Source organism: Nyctereutes procyonoides, unplaced genomic scaffold, assembly GCF_905146905.1.
Source record: "Nyctereutes procyonoides isolate TBG_1078 unplaced genomic scaffold, NYPRO_anot_genome, whole genome shotgun sequence".
Lineage (NCBI taxonomy): Eukaryota > Metazoa > Chordata > Mammalia > Carnivora > Canidae > Nyctereutes > Nyctereutes procyonoides.
This window is the reverse complement of record NW_026575130.1, coordinates 8,713,324-8,728,044: the sequence shown is the minus strand read 5'-3', so window position 1 is coordinate 8,728,044 and position 14,721 is coordinate 8,713,324. Positions and strand designations below refer to the sequence as shown.

General features: G+C 35.1%; 1 protein-coding gene across 2 annotated transcripts in view; it reads left to right on the top strand.

Annotated features, from left to right (window-relative positions):
• Positions 1-14,721, top strand: part of SEC24B (SEC24 homolog B, COPII coat complex component) — a 95,544-nt gene that overhangs the window by 79,549 nt on the left and 1,274 nt on the right. For both annotated transcript variants that reach the window (XM_055342464.1, XM_055342463.1), the window contains 8 exons: positions 938-1,061; positions 1,490-1,648; positions 2,273-2,446; positions 3,101-3,211; positions 4,647-4,822; positions 5,429-5,566; positions 9,528-9,632; positions 10,476-10,568. In XM_055342464.1, coding sequence (XP_055198439.1) covers positions 938-1,061; positions 1,490-1,648; positions 2,273-2,446; positions 3,101-3,211; positions 4,647-4,822; positions 5,429-5,566; positions 9,528-9,632; positions 10,476-10,568 — 1,080 coding nt within the window. The remainder of the gene's footprint in view (positions 1-937; positions 1,062-1,489; positions 1,649-2,272; positions 2,447-3,100; positions 3,212-4,646; positions 4,823-5,428; positions 5,567-9,527; positions 9,633-10,475; positions 10,569-14,721) is intronic.

The window sequence follows — 14,721 nt, the reverse complement described above, 5'->3', positions numbered from 1 at the left end:
GATGGGTTTTAAACATAGGAAGGTAGTTATGTGAGGAAGCTAGTTATGTGTTACTGAAGTCTTTGATGCAGTTTTGTTTTGTTTTTCTCATTTAACTTTTAGAACTATTCTTTATCAGCCTGGGACTCAAAAAGTTAAATACCTGTTCTGATTTACATATTCATATCTGTGTGAACTCTAATGTACTAAACATACGCTATGGTGTATGGAAGATTGAAACATTTTATTATGCAATGTAGCCTAGTAATTAAGAACTTGGAGCCTGGCTCTTGCATTTTTAACTCTTCTTGGTGCCACCTTCTCAGTTCAAGTGTCCTTATACCAATAGAAAAAAACCTTCCTTAATCTATGACTCTTTCTCACATGTTACAAACAGTATACAATAATGGTTAACATCACTCACTCTGGAGCCAGACATGTCAGGTTTATAGTCTAGCACCACTCAGTAAATATGTAAGTGGTTGTTACTTAGTGTTTTTTGCTTCAGTTTCCTCATTTGTAAGATATAGGTAACTTTAAGTTATATAAAACATTTCAAACAGTGCTTTGTAAGTGCTTTATAAATGTTAGCAATGATTATTATTCTTTAAAGATCTGTGCCAACTACCTAGACATTTAAAAAGCTTCCTTAGTTTGATGGGTGGCCCCGGGTGGCTCAGCAGTTTAGCACCACCTTCAGCGCAGGGCTTGATCCTGGAGACCCGGGAGCGAGTCCCACGTCAGGCTTCCTGCATGGAACCTGTTTCTCTCTCTGCCTGTGTCTCTCTGCCTCTGTGTGTGTCTCTCAGTAATAAAATAAATAAAATCTTAAAAAAAAAAAAAAGCTTTCTTAGTTCGAGAGGAGGGCAATGCTTATCCTCTTCATTATTATAAGAGATGTAGAAATATGTGCATAGTGGAAGGTTTCTAGCTCTTACTTTATGACCTGTTGACTTAGGTTGTACAACATCTTGGCCCTGCAACTGATTTTTATAAGAAACTGGCTTTAGATTGCTCAGGGCAGCAGACTGCAGTGGATCTGTTCCTTTTAAGTTCACAGTATTCTGATCTTGCTTCTCTAGGTAAGGAGATATCCTCATGTTTATCCGTTTACATAAATGTTTTTAGTATACAGTCAAATCTAAACTCTTTATTAAGAGTTCTCAATATTTTGGGGGTAAAAAGCATGTGAATTATATAGGTAATATATGTGAAAATGACCAGTAAATCGTAAAGCACTATACACATCTAAAATGCTATTAGTATTTAAGTCTAATTCCTTTATCATTCTGCTTAATAATAAACCTTACCATATATTTTACAAGTATATGTGTTTTCTCAGATTTCTATATTATCCTTATTTTGACAGCTTAGATTTTCTCATTGTGACAGTTTTTTTCATGACATACACTCTACTTTTGTTGGACAAGTAAGATATTACTGGATGTTATTACAAGACATTATAGAATATTGTTTCTGTAGCTAATATTTTTTCTATTTCTCTCTGAAGCTTGCATGTCCAAGTACTCTGCAGGATGCATTTATTATTATCCGTCTTTCCACTTTACTCACAATCCTTCACAAGCAGAAAAGTTACAAAAAGACCTCAAACGGTATCTCACAAGAAAAATTGGATTTGAAGCTGTTATGAGAATAAGGTGTACTAAAGGTATGAAATTATAAAGATTATGCTTTATATTATATAATATATAACATTATATATATGTAAGCTGTTTTTAAAATATATAGTTATTGAATAATCATTGCCCAATTCTTTAAGTAATTTAAATTAATGAGCAAAAGTAATGTTTGCTTTATTAGGAAGAACCTAAGACAAAGCCATACTGGAGGTGATTTTAGAAGGGTAGGGAAGATAGTAAAGGAAAATTGTCTGATAAATGAACTTTGCCTCATAATCATTCAGTTAGTCTTCAGTTTACTTCAGTTCTATGTGAATGTTTGCTGGAGGGAATTTCCTCCCTAATTTTAAGTCTTAAGCGAGTTGTACAGTACCCGTCATTTGTTTCATTTTATATATTAGATCTTCGTATGACTTCAGATCACACAGAGAAAATATAAGATCAGTTATCAATACAAGCTAAATGTCTGCTTTCTCTTTTATATAACCTGCATTGTTTTTTCTGAATTGGTATTTTAGAACCTCTCTTAACATCCCAGTTTACTCCCCAGTTATCCTTTTGATTCAAAATCATAGAAAGTTTTTACCTTAAAAAGTAGCTTTAGCCTGAGGTAAAGATACTTTCATCTTTTATAACAAATTTTCTCTTCCAAGGTCTTTCAATGCACACTTTTCATGGAAACTTCTTTGTCCGTTCCACTGATTTGTTATCCCTTGCCAACATCAATCCTGATGCTGGATTTGCAGTACAATTGTCAATCGAAGAAAATTTGACAGATACTTCCTTAGTGTGCTTTCAGACAGCCCTATTATATACATCAAGCAAAGGTAATATTTAATAGATATGAAATGTGATTAGCAATAGTTTTCCCTTCCTTTTATATGCTAGGGGAAATGGGGAGAAAGAATGAACCAAAATAGTGGGAGATAAATGGAATTTGCATTAGTTAATCAAATATATGTTCTGTTTTTTTTGTTTTGTTTTGTTTTTCTTAACTCATTTTTTAATCTTTAATACCGTTTTTGGCTCGTTGAAGTCCTGTATTCTCAGGATCATATGTGTCTGGTAAACTTATGCTAAATCCAGCTATGCCATCCTTAGCATTTTTTTTTTTTTTTGCCCCATGAAATAAAAAAATTTTACATAGCATATAAGGCTCACATTAGTTATTTGACAGCCAGGTTTTCTGACATTTTACTCTGTTGAATATAATTTAGAATGATTGATATTAAAATAAAAACCAGAACCTAATGTTCAACATATATAAAATATAGTATATGTTCATGGTCTACAGATTTGGAAAGTGTTTTGATTTTCTTTAAAACATGTTACTTGTAAAGCATTTGTTTTTACATTTCAGAGTCCTCCTAGTGATTTAATCCAATCAAAATAGTAATTTGAATAATGTTTTGACCTGTTTGCTTTATTTCTTCCTTGGCCCAATGTGTTTTGCAATGACGTTGACTCATCATTTCATATAGGTGAGCGAAGAATTAGAGTGCACACGCTCTGTTTGCCAGTAGTGAGTTCACTGGCAGATGTATATGCAGGAGTGGATGTACAGGCTGCCATCTGCCTTCTGGCAAACATGGGTGAGTAAAACTGTGAAAGAACAGGTGAAATATATTTTTCTGTCCTAAAAACTGAAACCAGGGCATTTCTTAACCCTAGAAATTCCTTACTTAGAAAGTATATATGTTTTACATTTTCATTTACAGCAGTGTGAATTGGACTATTCTTATATTTCTTACTAATTCATTAGTTTAAAAGTCTTCTGGGGGATTCATAATCAGTAAAAACCGGTAACAACCCAAATGTCCTTCAGCTGGTAAATGTATGAACAAACTTTGGTATATCCATATGATGGAAATGAAACTCACTAATAAAAAGAAATGAATTATTGAGATATGAATAGATATGGATGACTCTCAAAGACATGCTAAATGAAAGGAGCTAAGCTTCAGAAAGACAAATACATACATTCATATGACATTCTGGACAAGGGAAAATTATAGGGATGAAAAACAAACAGATCATTGATTATGAGGGTTAAAGATAGTGGGAAAATATTACCATAAAGGGGCAACACCAGTGGATATTTTGGGGGTAATGGAACTGTTGTGTATTTTGATTGTGTTAGTGATTATATGGCTGTGTGTTTGACATATGATCACTGTACAGTGATACCCCAAAACATAAATTCTATTGTATGTAAGCTAAAAAAAAGAATCTCTAGGGGAATCAATGTAACACTGACTATTTTGTTTTCAATGAATTTTCCTTTGGGGCATGAAATGAGCCTTATTTTTCATGTAGTCTTAGAGAAAAATGGTCCTTATTACTCATTTTGGGAAAAATTATTATAGCATTTACTAAATTATCCTAGTTTTTTATTATTTTATATCTGTATTTCAAATTCAGTATATTATAGCATTTTTTTCAATATAACTTTATTTTTTAATACTTGGGCACATCTGTAGGTTATCGCTAGTTTAATAAAATATGTACTTAGAAGAAAATAAGTGTCACACTGATAGCCGGCTCTTCAGTGTCTGTGTGAGAACCTATGCTCAATTGCCCTCTTTTTTTTGTTGTTGTTGACCTAGAAATGCTTTGACAAAGATTTCAGAGCATCACAGGGATAACTCAGATTGCAGAACTTAAATTGTTTATGAAAAAAAATGATACTTTATACATGTGACTTCTACTGGAGCTTTCTCAGATGTAAATGGTTGATATACACTCTCTAATATCAGTAGCAATTCTTTTTAGAGTTAGAGAGACCAAGACAAAAAAGATCCAAAACAGCCTAAATCTATTCTGATTGTGAGAATTATTCAGGTTTATTTCACAAAAATTGTATAATCAGCAGACACTTGCAAAATGAAGGGGCAGGTGAAATGTATTTTTCTATCCTAAAAACAGAATTTTTGTTGGTTTCTTAAATAATGCATGTAAATTTTACCCCTTATCACATTCATTGGAATCTAGTAATTAAAACACATTTTCATTTTGATTGCTTTCTAGCTGTTGATCGATCCATCTCATCAAGCTTATCAGATGCAAGAGATGCCTTAGTGAATGCTGTGGTGGATTCATTATCTGCATATGGCTCAACAGTCTCAAATTTACAGCACTCTGCACTGATAGCACCCAGCTCCCTCAAGCTCTTTCCTCTCTATGTCTTGGCCCTTCTCAAACAGGTAGCTCTCTGTACACTGTCAAATTTCATAAAGTCTTCTAAAACTCAAGGCATAGATGAAGAAATGAAATCCAAGTTCCCTGGGATTTTTAATATTTAACTAGATAATTTTGCAGCTGAGCATTGGAAAAGTTCTGAAAAAAGATCAGTGGAAAATTAAAGTATATAAAAACATGACTCTCATGAAGCCATATGTTCTCACTCTTTAATATGTGGGAGCAGCTTGAATAATGTGCTTATAGCACACTTTTAGTTTATATGTGCTTCTGGAAAGAGACTCTAAGGAAAGGATTTTTTGTCCATCAGATATCTTTCCAAGTCTCAGGCACTGTAATAGTTGTTATATATGCATTGTCTTATTTAATCCTTACAGCAGCCTAGAGAAGCATTTTTTTCTCTGTTTTTCTTGTAATGATAATAAAGCTTTCAGAAGCTAAGTAACTAGTTCCCATATCTATGTATTGAATGTCAGAGCTAAGAATTTAATCCAAGTCTGTTTTGAAGGCCATGGTTTTTCCATGACTGTGGTGGTATATGTATTTGTTTTGATGTTTATCTATATTTATGTTTTTATTTTAAAAATATGTGGGGTTTTTTTTCTTTGTAGAAAGCATTCAGAACCGGTACAAGCACACGGCTGGATGATCGTGTATATGCCATGTGTCAGATAAAGTGTCAGCCACTTGTTCATCTAATGAAAATGATTCATCCCAACTTGTACAGGATAGACAGATTGACAGATGAGGTATAATTTTTTGTGTGTGTTTGAAATGTTTAAATTTAAATGTATTTGAATGTCTTAATTCTATAGCTAAGGTGCTAATATATTAGTAACAATTTTTTTTATATTTAATTTATTTATCATGAGAGACAGAGAGAGAGGCAGAAACATAGAGAGACAAACAGGTTCCATGCAAGGAGTCTGATGCGAGACTCGATCCTGGGACCCCAGGATCACGCACTGGGCCAAAAGCAGGTGCTTAACCGCAGAGCCACCCAGGCATCCCCCTAGTAACAATTTTTTACATCTGCTTTTCCCTTATGGTAGTAATACATTAAATAAGGATACTACCTATGAATTTGGTTGAACAATAAGGCTATCAGATAACTATTTATGATCATTTACTGAGTTTTCAAAAATATGGGAAGTAATTCACGTTGCGGGTTTGGTTGTAATATTACAAAGCTAAGTTGTAGAATGGCCATTTCCATGTATATTTTATAGAGATTGTTCTTTATATGATTGAAGTACAATTTTTTTGTTTTGTTTTTAAAGATTTTATTTATTTATTTGAGAAAGCATGAGTCAGGGGAAAGGGAGGGAGGCAGACTTGCCCCTGAGTAGGGACCCCAACACAGGCCTTGATCCAGAACTTAAGAATCACGGCCTGAATCATAGGCTGATGCTTAACCAACCGAGCCACTCAGGCGCCCTGGTTTTTTGTTTGTTTGTTTTTCTTTTCAATTCCAGTGTAATTAATGTATAGTGTTATATGTTAGTTTCAGCTGTATAATAAGGTGGCTCAGTAAATCTATGCATTACTCAGTGCTCATCGTGATAAATATACTCTTGATCCCCTTCACCCACTCCTAACTCACATCCCCTCTGGTAACCACCAGTTCTCTTTAGTTTAGAGTCTGGGTTTTTTTAGTTTTTTTCTTTTCTTTTCTTTTCTTTTCTTTTCTTTTCTTTTCTTTCTTTTTGTTCATTTGTTTCTTAAATTCCACATATGAGTGAAATCATACAGTATTAATCTTTCTCTGACTTACCTCACTTAGAATTATACCATTTATTTATTTATTTTTGTTTTTAGAATTATACCATTTAGATCCATCCATGATGTGGCAAGGTTTCATTCTTTCTTATGATTGAGTAATATCCCATTTTGTGTGTGTGTGTGTGTGTGTGTGTATACACACACCACTTTTTCTTTATCCATTCATCTATTGATGGATATTTGGATGGCTTCCATACTTTGGCTATTTTAAATAATACTCCAATAAACATAGGGATGCATATATATTTTTGAATTTGTGTTTTTGTATTCTTTGGGTAAATACACAATAGTGGAATTATTAGATCATATGGTAATTCTATTTTTAAATTTTTGAGGAAATCTCCATATCGTTTTCCCCAATGGCTGTACCAGTTTGCATTCCCACCAAGTGTAAGAGGGTTCCATTTTTCTCCATATTCTTGCCAACATTTGTTGTTTCTTATGTTTTTTATTTTAGCCATACTGACAGGTATGAGGTGATACCTCATTGTGGTTTTGATTTGCATTTCCCTGATGACAAGTGCTGTTGAGCATCTTTTCATGTGTCAGTTAGCCATCTGGGTATCTTTGAAGAAATGTCTGTTCATATCCTCTGCCCATTTTTAAATTGAATTATTTGGGTTTTTTGTTGTTGAATTATATAAGTTCTTTATATATATTTTGGATATTAAACTTTATTGTATATATCATTTGCAAATATCTTTTCCCATTCAGTAGGTTATTTTTTTGTTTTGTTGATTGTCTCTTTTGCTGTGCAGAAGATTTTTATTTTGATGTAGCCCCAATGGTTTACTTATGCTTTCATTTCCCTCACCCTATGAGACCTATCTAGAAAACTGTTGCTATGGCCATTGTCAGAGAAATTACTGCCTGTGCTCTCTTCTAGGATTTTTACAGTTTCAAATCACACATTTAGGTTCTTAATCCATTCTGAGTTTATTTTTGTGTACAGTATATGAAAGTAGTTCAGTTTCATTCTTTTACATGTTGCTGTCCAGTTTTCTCAACACCATTTGTTAAGGAGCCTATCCTTTTCCCATTGCATGTTCTTATCTCCTTTGTCAAAGATTAATTGACCAAATAATTATGAGTTTATTTCTGGGCTATCTATTCCTTTCCAATGATATATGTGTCTATTTTGTGCCAGTACCATAATGTTTTTTATTACTGTGTCTTTGTAGTATATCTCAAATCTGGGATTGTGATACCTCCAGTTTTGTTCTTTTTTTCAAGATTGCTTTGGCTTTTGGGGGTCTTTTGTAGTTCATATACATTTTAAGATTATCTGTTCTATTTCTGTGAAAAATACTGTTGCTATTTTGATAGGGATTGCATCAAATCTGCAGATCGCTTTGGGTAGTATGGACATTTTAACAATTTGTTCTCCCAATCCAGGAGTATGGAATATCTTCTATTTGTGTCATTTTCAGTTGATTTCATCAGTCTTTTATAGTTTTCAGAGTACTGGTCTTTTACAGCCTTAGTTAAGTTGTTCCTAGGTATTTTATTATTTTGTGTGTAATTATAAATGGAATTGTTTTCTTAATTTCTCTTTCTGTTACTTCATTATTAGTGTATAGAAATGCAACGGGTTTCTGCATATTGATTTTGTGTCCTGCAAGCTTACTAAATTCGTTTATCAGTTCTAGAATTTTTTGATGGAATCTCCAATGTTTTCTATGGAGAGTATCATGTCATCTGCAAATAGTGAAAGTTTTACTTCTTCCTTACCAATTTGGGTGCCTTTTATTTTTGTTATTGCCATCTGATTGCTGTGGCTAGGACTTCCAGTACTATGTTTTGTTTTGTTTTTTAATATTTTATTTACTTATTCATGAGAGACAGAGAGAGAGAGAGAGAGAGAGAGAGAGAGAGAGAGAGAGAGGCAGAGACACAGGCAAGGGGAGAAGCAGGCTCCATGCAGGGAGCCCGATGTGGGACTCGATCCGGGTCTCCAGATCACGCCCTGGGCCGAAGGCGGCGCTAAACCGCTGAGCCACCCGGGCTGCCCTCCTAGTACTATGTTGAATAAAAGTGGTGACAGTGGACATCCTTGTCTTGTTCCTGATCTTAGGGGAAAAACTCTCAGTTTTTCACTATTAAGTATGTGTTAGTTGTGAATTTTTCATATATGGCCTTTATTATGTTGAGGTATGTTCCTTCTGATCCAAGTGCAATTTAAAAAAAAAATATATATATATATATATTTTTAAGATTTTGTTTATTTATTCATAGAGACACAGAGAGAGAGGCAGAGGAACAGGCAGAGGGAGAAGCAGGCCCCCTACAGGAAGCCCGACGTGGGACTCGATCCCGGGTCTCCAGGATCACACCCCAGGCTGCTGGCGCCGCTAAACCGCCACGCCACCAGGGCTGCCCCCAAGTGCAATTTTGATTGTACTATAAACCAAATCTGGTGTCCAACAGTTATTTTTAATATGCAAATATGTTGTGTCTTCTCTTCCTTGCATTAAAACTCTTTGGAATCTTCTGTATTTTGTTACTCGAGAAATGTAAAAATGGAGCTTGCTTTGCAGCAGATTTAATAATCATACTTTTAACATATCAGATCCCAGAAAGGAAGGAAGTGGACAGATCATTTTACATATTCATGGTTTTATCTTTGTTTTTTAAAGATTTCATTTATTTATTCTAGAGAGAGAGAGTGGGGGGAGGGCAGAGGGAGAGAGAGAGAGAATCTCGAGCAGAGGCCCCATCATGTTTTTATCTTTGTGATTTGAATACATTTGAGTGTCTTGATGCTACAGCCAACGTGGTAAAGTATTACAATTAATTTTTTGCATCTTACAAAATTCTCAAGTGCCATTTTTCAGTATTTCATAAAGAGCTTGTAGCCTTTGTGTTCCAGACTATGATGATAGTTTCACAAACTCATTCCATCTCTCTCTCTCTTTTTGTTTTTTTCAGGGTGCAATACACGTTAATGACAGGGTTGTACCTCAGCCACCTCTTCAAAAATTGTCCGCAGAAAAACTGACAAGAGAAGGTGCTTTCCTTATGGACTGTGGCTCTGTAAGCACCCTCTACTGTTAAAGTTCAACACTGTTCCAGCTGGCAAAAGGAGCAACACGTACAGGGTCCAGCTTTATTATCATAGATCAGGCAGTGAAAGGTAGAATTAGGAATTGAGAGGCAGTAAACTGGTACCTGGCACAAGAGGTCAATTTATTTTAGACTTTTCTAGTTGGATATACTTTTATTATCATAGTTATTTATTATCATAGTTATTTATTATCATGGATTACGTATGCTTGATAGAAAAGTAAAGAGATAAATTCTGTCTTTAAGGATTTTATCATCTAGAATCATAAAATTCAAAGGCACCACAGGAGTCCATCAATTTCAACTTCTATGCATTTTCTGAAATGGCCATTAATGATTAGGAGTTCAGGCAAAGTCACTGGGCGGGATCATGGTGAAGGGTATCACAGTGGTCAAGATGGCTTCAGAAATGCTACCTATGAGCAAGTAAAGGGCGGGTGAGGGGTGCCTATTAGTTAAAATACACAGACAGCAATCAAACAAGTGGATAGGAGATAGAGCAAGTCAGTCAGTTATCCTGGCTAATGTACTACCTTCCTATTGGGGAAAAAAGTAAGGAAGGAAGGTGGTAAAATGTATTTTGTGGGAAGTCTTGAAATTAAGCTAAGAAGATGTGAACCACTTTAGATTCCTGGATACAGATTCCAAATGTACCAATTAGGGTTTCCTAGTTGGAAATTAGTGATAGCCCCCTTCCTACTTGAGATAGTATACTTTACCTCTTTTATGCTTGATAATTTTGAGAAAATTAGCTGTAATAGGTTCCTGATTAGGGAGTCTTAATATTTTATTGTTTTCTTTTTTTCATTTTAGGTTTTTTATATTTGGATTGGAAAAAGCTGTGATAATAACTTCATAGAGGATGTACTTGGGTATCCTAATTTTGCATCAATACCACAGAAAATGGTCAGTGGCTCTTATAGTTTTAAGGTTTTGTATGCTAAAATTTTTAGTGAGATAAAATTCACATATATTTCACCACTTTAATTATCATAAAGTGTATGTAAAACTGATTAGTTTTTACTGTATTCACAATTGATACAATAATCACCAGTATCTTAATTTCAGAGCATTTCTATCACCCCAAAAAGAAATTTGTATTCCAAATTCTCCCCGCCTGCTTTCCCTTAGCAACCACTAATCTACCTTCTATCTCTATGGATTTGCCTGTTCTGGACATTTCATATAAATGGAATCACATGTGGCCTTTTGTGTTTGCTTTCTTTCACTTCTCACAATGTTTTCAAAGTTCATCCATATTGTTGTATGTATGAATACTTCATTCTTTTTTTATGACTAAATAATAATTGTACCATTATGCTACATTTTTTTAAAAGATTTTATTTATTCATGAGAGACAGAGAGAGAGAGAGAGGCAGAGACACAGGCAGAGAGAGAAAGAGAAGCAGGCTCCACGCAAGGAGCCCCATGTGGGACTCGATCCCGGGACTCCAGGATCATCCCCTGGGCCAAAGGCAGGCACTCAACAGCTGTGGCACCCAGGCATCCCTATGCTACATTTTTTTTTTCCTATGCTACATTTTTAAATCCAGTCCTTCATTCATGGACATTTGGATTGCTTTCACTTTGGGGCTATTATAAATAGTACTAGTATGAACAGTTTATGTGCAGGTGTTTGTGTGAACTTATGTTTTCAGTTCTCTTGGGTGTAAACCTAGGAGTAGAATTGTTACGTCATATGGTAAACTCGGTTTAATTTTTTGAGGAACTGCCAGCCTGTTTTCCAACAACTTTAACTTCTGATTTAAATTATTTTGCTAAAAAATAAAAAATAAAAAATAAAAATAAAAATAAATTATTTTGCTGATAACGAACATAATTTTTTCAGTGGACCTTTATTGTATGTATATTAACCAATATCAAAGAAACAGGATTCTGAAAATAATTCTATATTTCATTAATAGGAACAGCCTACATTAACCAATACCAAAGAAATAGGATTCTGAAAATAATTCTATATTTCATTACTAGGAAAGGCCAAATTTATCACTGGATATTGTTAAATATGTCCTTCCTCTTGAAATAATTTAAAGTCAGTATAACTTTTATCACATTCTGCTATTGTTTATTTTTTTAATTTTACATATTAATTCCAGAGTTCACTTTTCAGATTCAGCAAATGAAGTTAATAAGGAAAAGTTTGAAAAGAGGCAAGAATGTGAGCAAACGGGAAAAAAACATATGAAAAATAAGTTCTAGGGCAGCCCCGATGGCCCAGGGGTTTAGCGTTGCCTTCAGCCCGGGGTGTGATCCTGGAGACCTGGAATCGAGTCCCATGTCGGGCTCCCTGTGTGAAGCCTGCTTCTCCCTCTGCCTGTGTCTCTGCCTCTCTCTTTCTCTGTGTCTGTCATGAGTAAATAAAATCTTAAAAAAAAATAAGTTCTAAATAAAATAGTAAACTTTATTTTAGAAGCTGTAGTTATTAACATTTCTATGTAGTAAAATAAATAAAGCCAAAAGACACAACAAAATCAGGAGGTTATCTGAAGCTCAGAAATGAAAAAGGGCTAATTTTTCTAGTATAAAAAGTTGTCTTACAAATCTTTAAGAAAAAGACACCCTGGTCCCCTCAGAAAAAAAAGGAAAAGAAAACTGGGCAAAGGATTTGAATAGGCAATTTGCAGAAGAGAAGTATAGTAGTAGCTATATGAAACAATGTTCAGCCTCACTCACAATTAAGAAAACAAAATAACAGTAAATAAAGCTTTTCTGCTCAAATTTTTTTTTTGCATACTCTATGTAGTTTACTATTAATTTGGCTTTGGAAACTTCATTGTAAATAAATATACAAAAATATGTATTTATATTATATAACATATTTATTAAATTTACAAAGTATAGGGATCCCTGGGTGGCGCAGTGGTTTGGTGCCAGCCTTTGGCCCGGGGCGCGATCCTGGAGACCTGGGATCGAATCCCACGTCGGGCTCCTGGTGCATGGAGCCTGCTTCTCCCTCTGCCTGTGTCTCTGCCTCTCTCTCTCTCTCTCTCTCTCTCTCTCTCTCTCTCTCTCTCTGTGACTATCATAAATAAATAAAAATTAAAAAAATTACAAAGTATATTTATAAAAATATATAAGAAAAGGCTTTTTTAGGGCAGCCCCGGTGGCGCAGCGGTTTAGCGCTGCCTGCAGCCCAGGGCGTGATCTGGAGACCCTGGATCGAGTCCCACGTCGGGCTCTCTGCATGGAGCCTGCTTCTCCCTCTGCCTGTGTCTCTGCCTCTCTCTCTCTCTCTGCATCTCTATGAATAAATAAATAAAATCTTTAAAAAAAAAAAAAGAAAAGGCTTTTTTAGATCTTTTAAAAATAATCTCCCATATAATTTTTAAATATATTTATACATGTTCTTTAAAATTCCTCACCTTTGGGATCCCTGGGTGGCGCAGCGGTTTGGTGCCTGCCTTTGGCCCAGGGCACGATCCTGGAGACCCGGGATCGAATCCCACGTCAGGCTCCTGGTGCATGGAGCCTGCTTCTCCCTCTGCCTGTGTCTCTGCCTCTCTCTCTCTCTGTGTGACTATCATAAATAAATAAAGAAAAAAATATTTAAAAAAAAAGTCCTCGAGGAAAAAATAAATAAATAAATAAAATTCCTCACCTTTAAATTTTTTTTTAAGTTTTTATTTTGATTCCAGGTAATTAACATACAGTGTTATATTAGTTTCAAGTATACAGTATAATGATTCAACACTTCCATACATCACCTGGTGCTCACCGTGACAGGTACACTCCTTCATCCCCGTCACCTATTTAACCCAACCCCCCACTGTCCTCCCCTCTGGTAACCATTAGATTGTTCTCTGTAGTTGAGTCTCTTTCTTGATTTGTCTCTGTCTCTCTTTTTCACTTTGCTCATTTGTTTTGTTTCTTAAATTCTACATATGAGTGAAATCATGTGGTATTTGTCTTTCTCTGACTGACTTATTTTCTTAGCAGTATACTCTAGCTCCAGCCATGTCATTGCAAATGGCAAGATTTCATTCTTTTGGTGGCTGAGTAATATTCTACACACCATCTCTTCTTTATCCATTCAGCAGTCAGTGAACACTTGGACTGTTTCCATATTTTGGCTATTGTAGATAATGCTGCTATAAACATCAGGGTGCATGTATCCCTTTGAATTAGTATTTTTGTATTCTTTGGATTAAATATTCAGTAGTGTAATTGCAGGGTCATGGGATAATATTATCTATTTTTAACTTTTTGAGGAATCTCCATACTGTTTTCCATAGTAGCTACACCAGTTTGCATTCCCACTGACAGTGTAAGTTCCCCTTTCTCCACATCCTGGCCAACATCTGTTGTTTCTTGTGTTGATTTTAGCCAGCCATTCTGATAGGTGTGAGGTATTATCTCATGGTAGCTTTGATTTGCGTTTCCCTCATGGTAAATGATGATGATGAACATCCTTTCATGTGTCTTGTTGGCCACATGGATGTCCTTTGAAACAGAGAATTCTCTGAGAATGGCTGTTACTAAAAGAGGATGGAATCTATAACTGTTGAGTAAATTTGGAAATTAATGATAGCCACCTTCATTTGCATGTTTTCGTTAGATGGAACTAAAAGTGCAACATAATACTAGTGACCTACTAATCATTGTATATGTTTTATTGACTTACTCAGAAAAACTATAATATGCAGGTAAAATATCTGTGACATACTTATCATTAAACATGTGTTGGAGCACCCAGGTGGCTCCGTTGGTTAATCATCTGATTCTTGATTTAAGTTCAGTCATCATTTCTGGATTGTGAGATGGAGCCCTGCACTGGGCTCTGCATTGGATGTGGAGCCTACGTAAGATTCTCTCTCTCCCTCTCTCCTCTGCCCCTGCTTGCGCATGCACGCACACACTCTCATTCTCACAATCAGTCATCAATAAACACATGTTTTGTTAACTTATCCAGAAAGATATAAACATATGTGAACAATTTAAATTTTACTCATTTGGTTGCTGCTTTAGGTCTGGAAATCGAGTGCTGGCAGGTAGTGGGAATGAATCATGATTCAGTTCTAATATTGCTACAGTCTGTGAG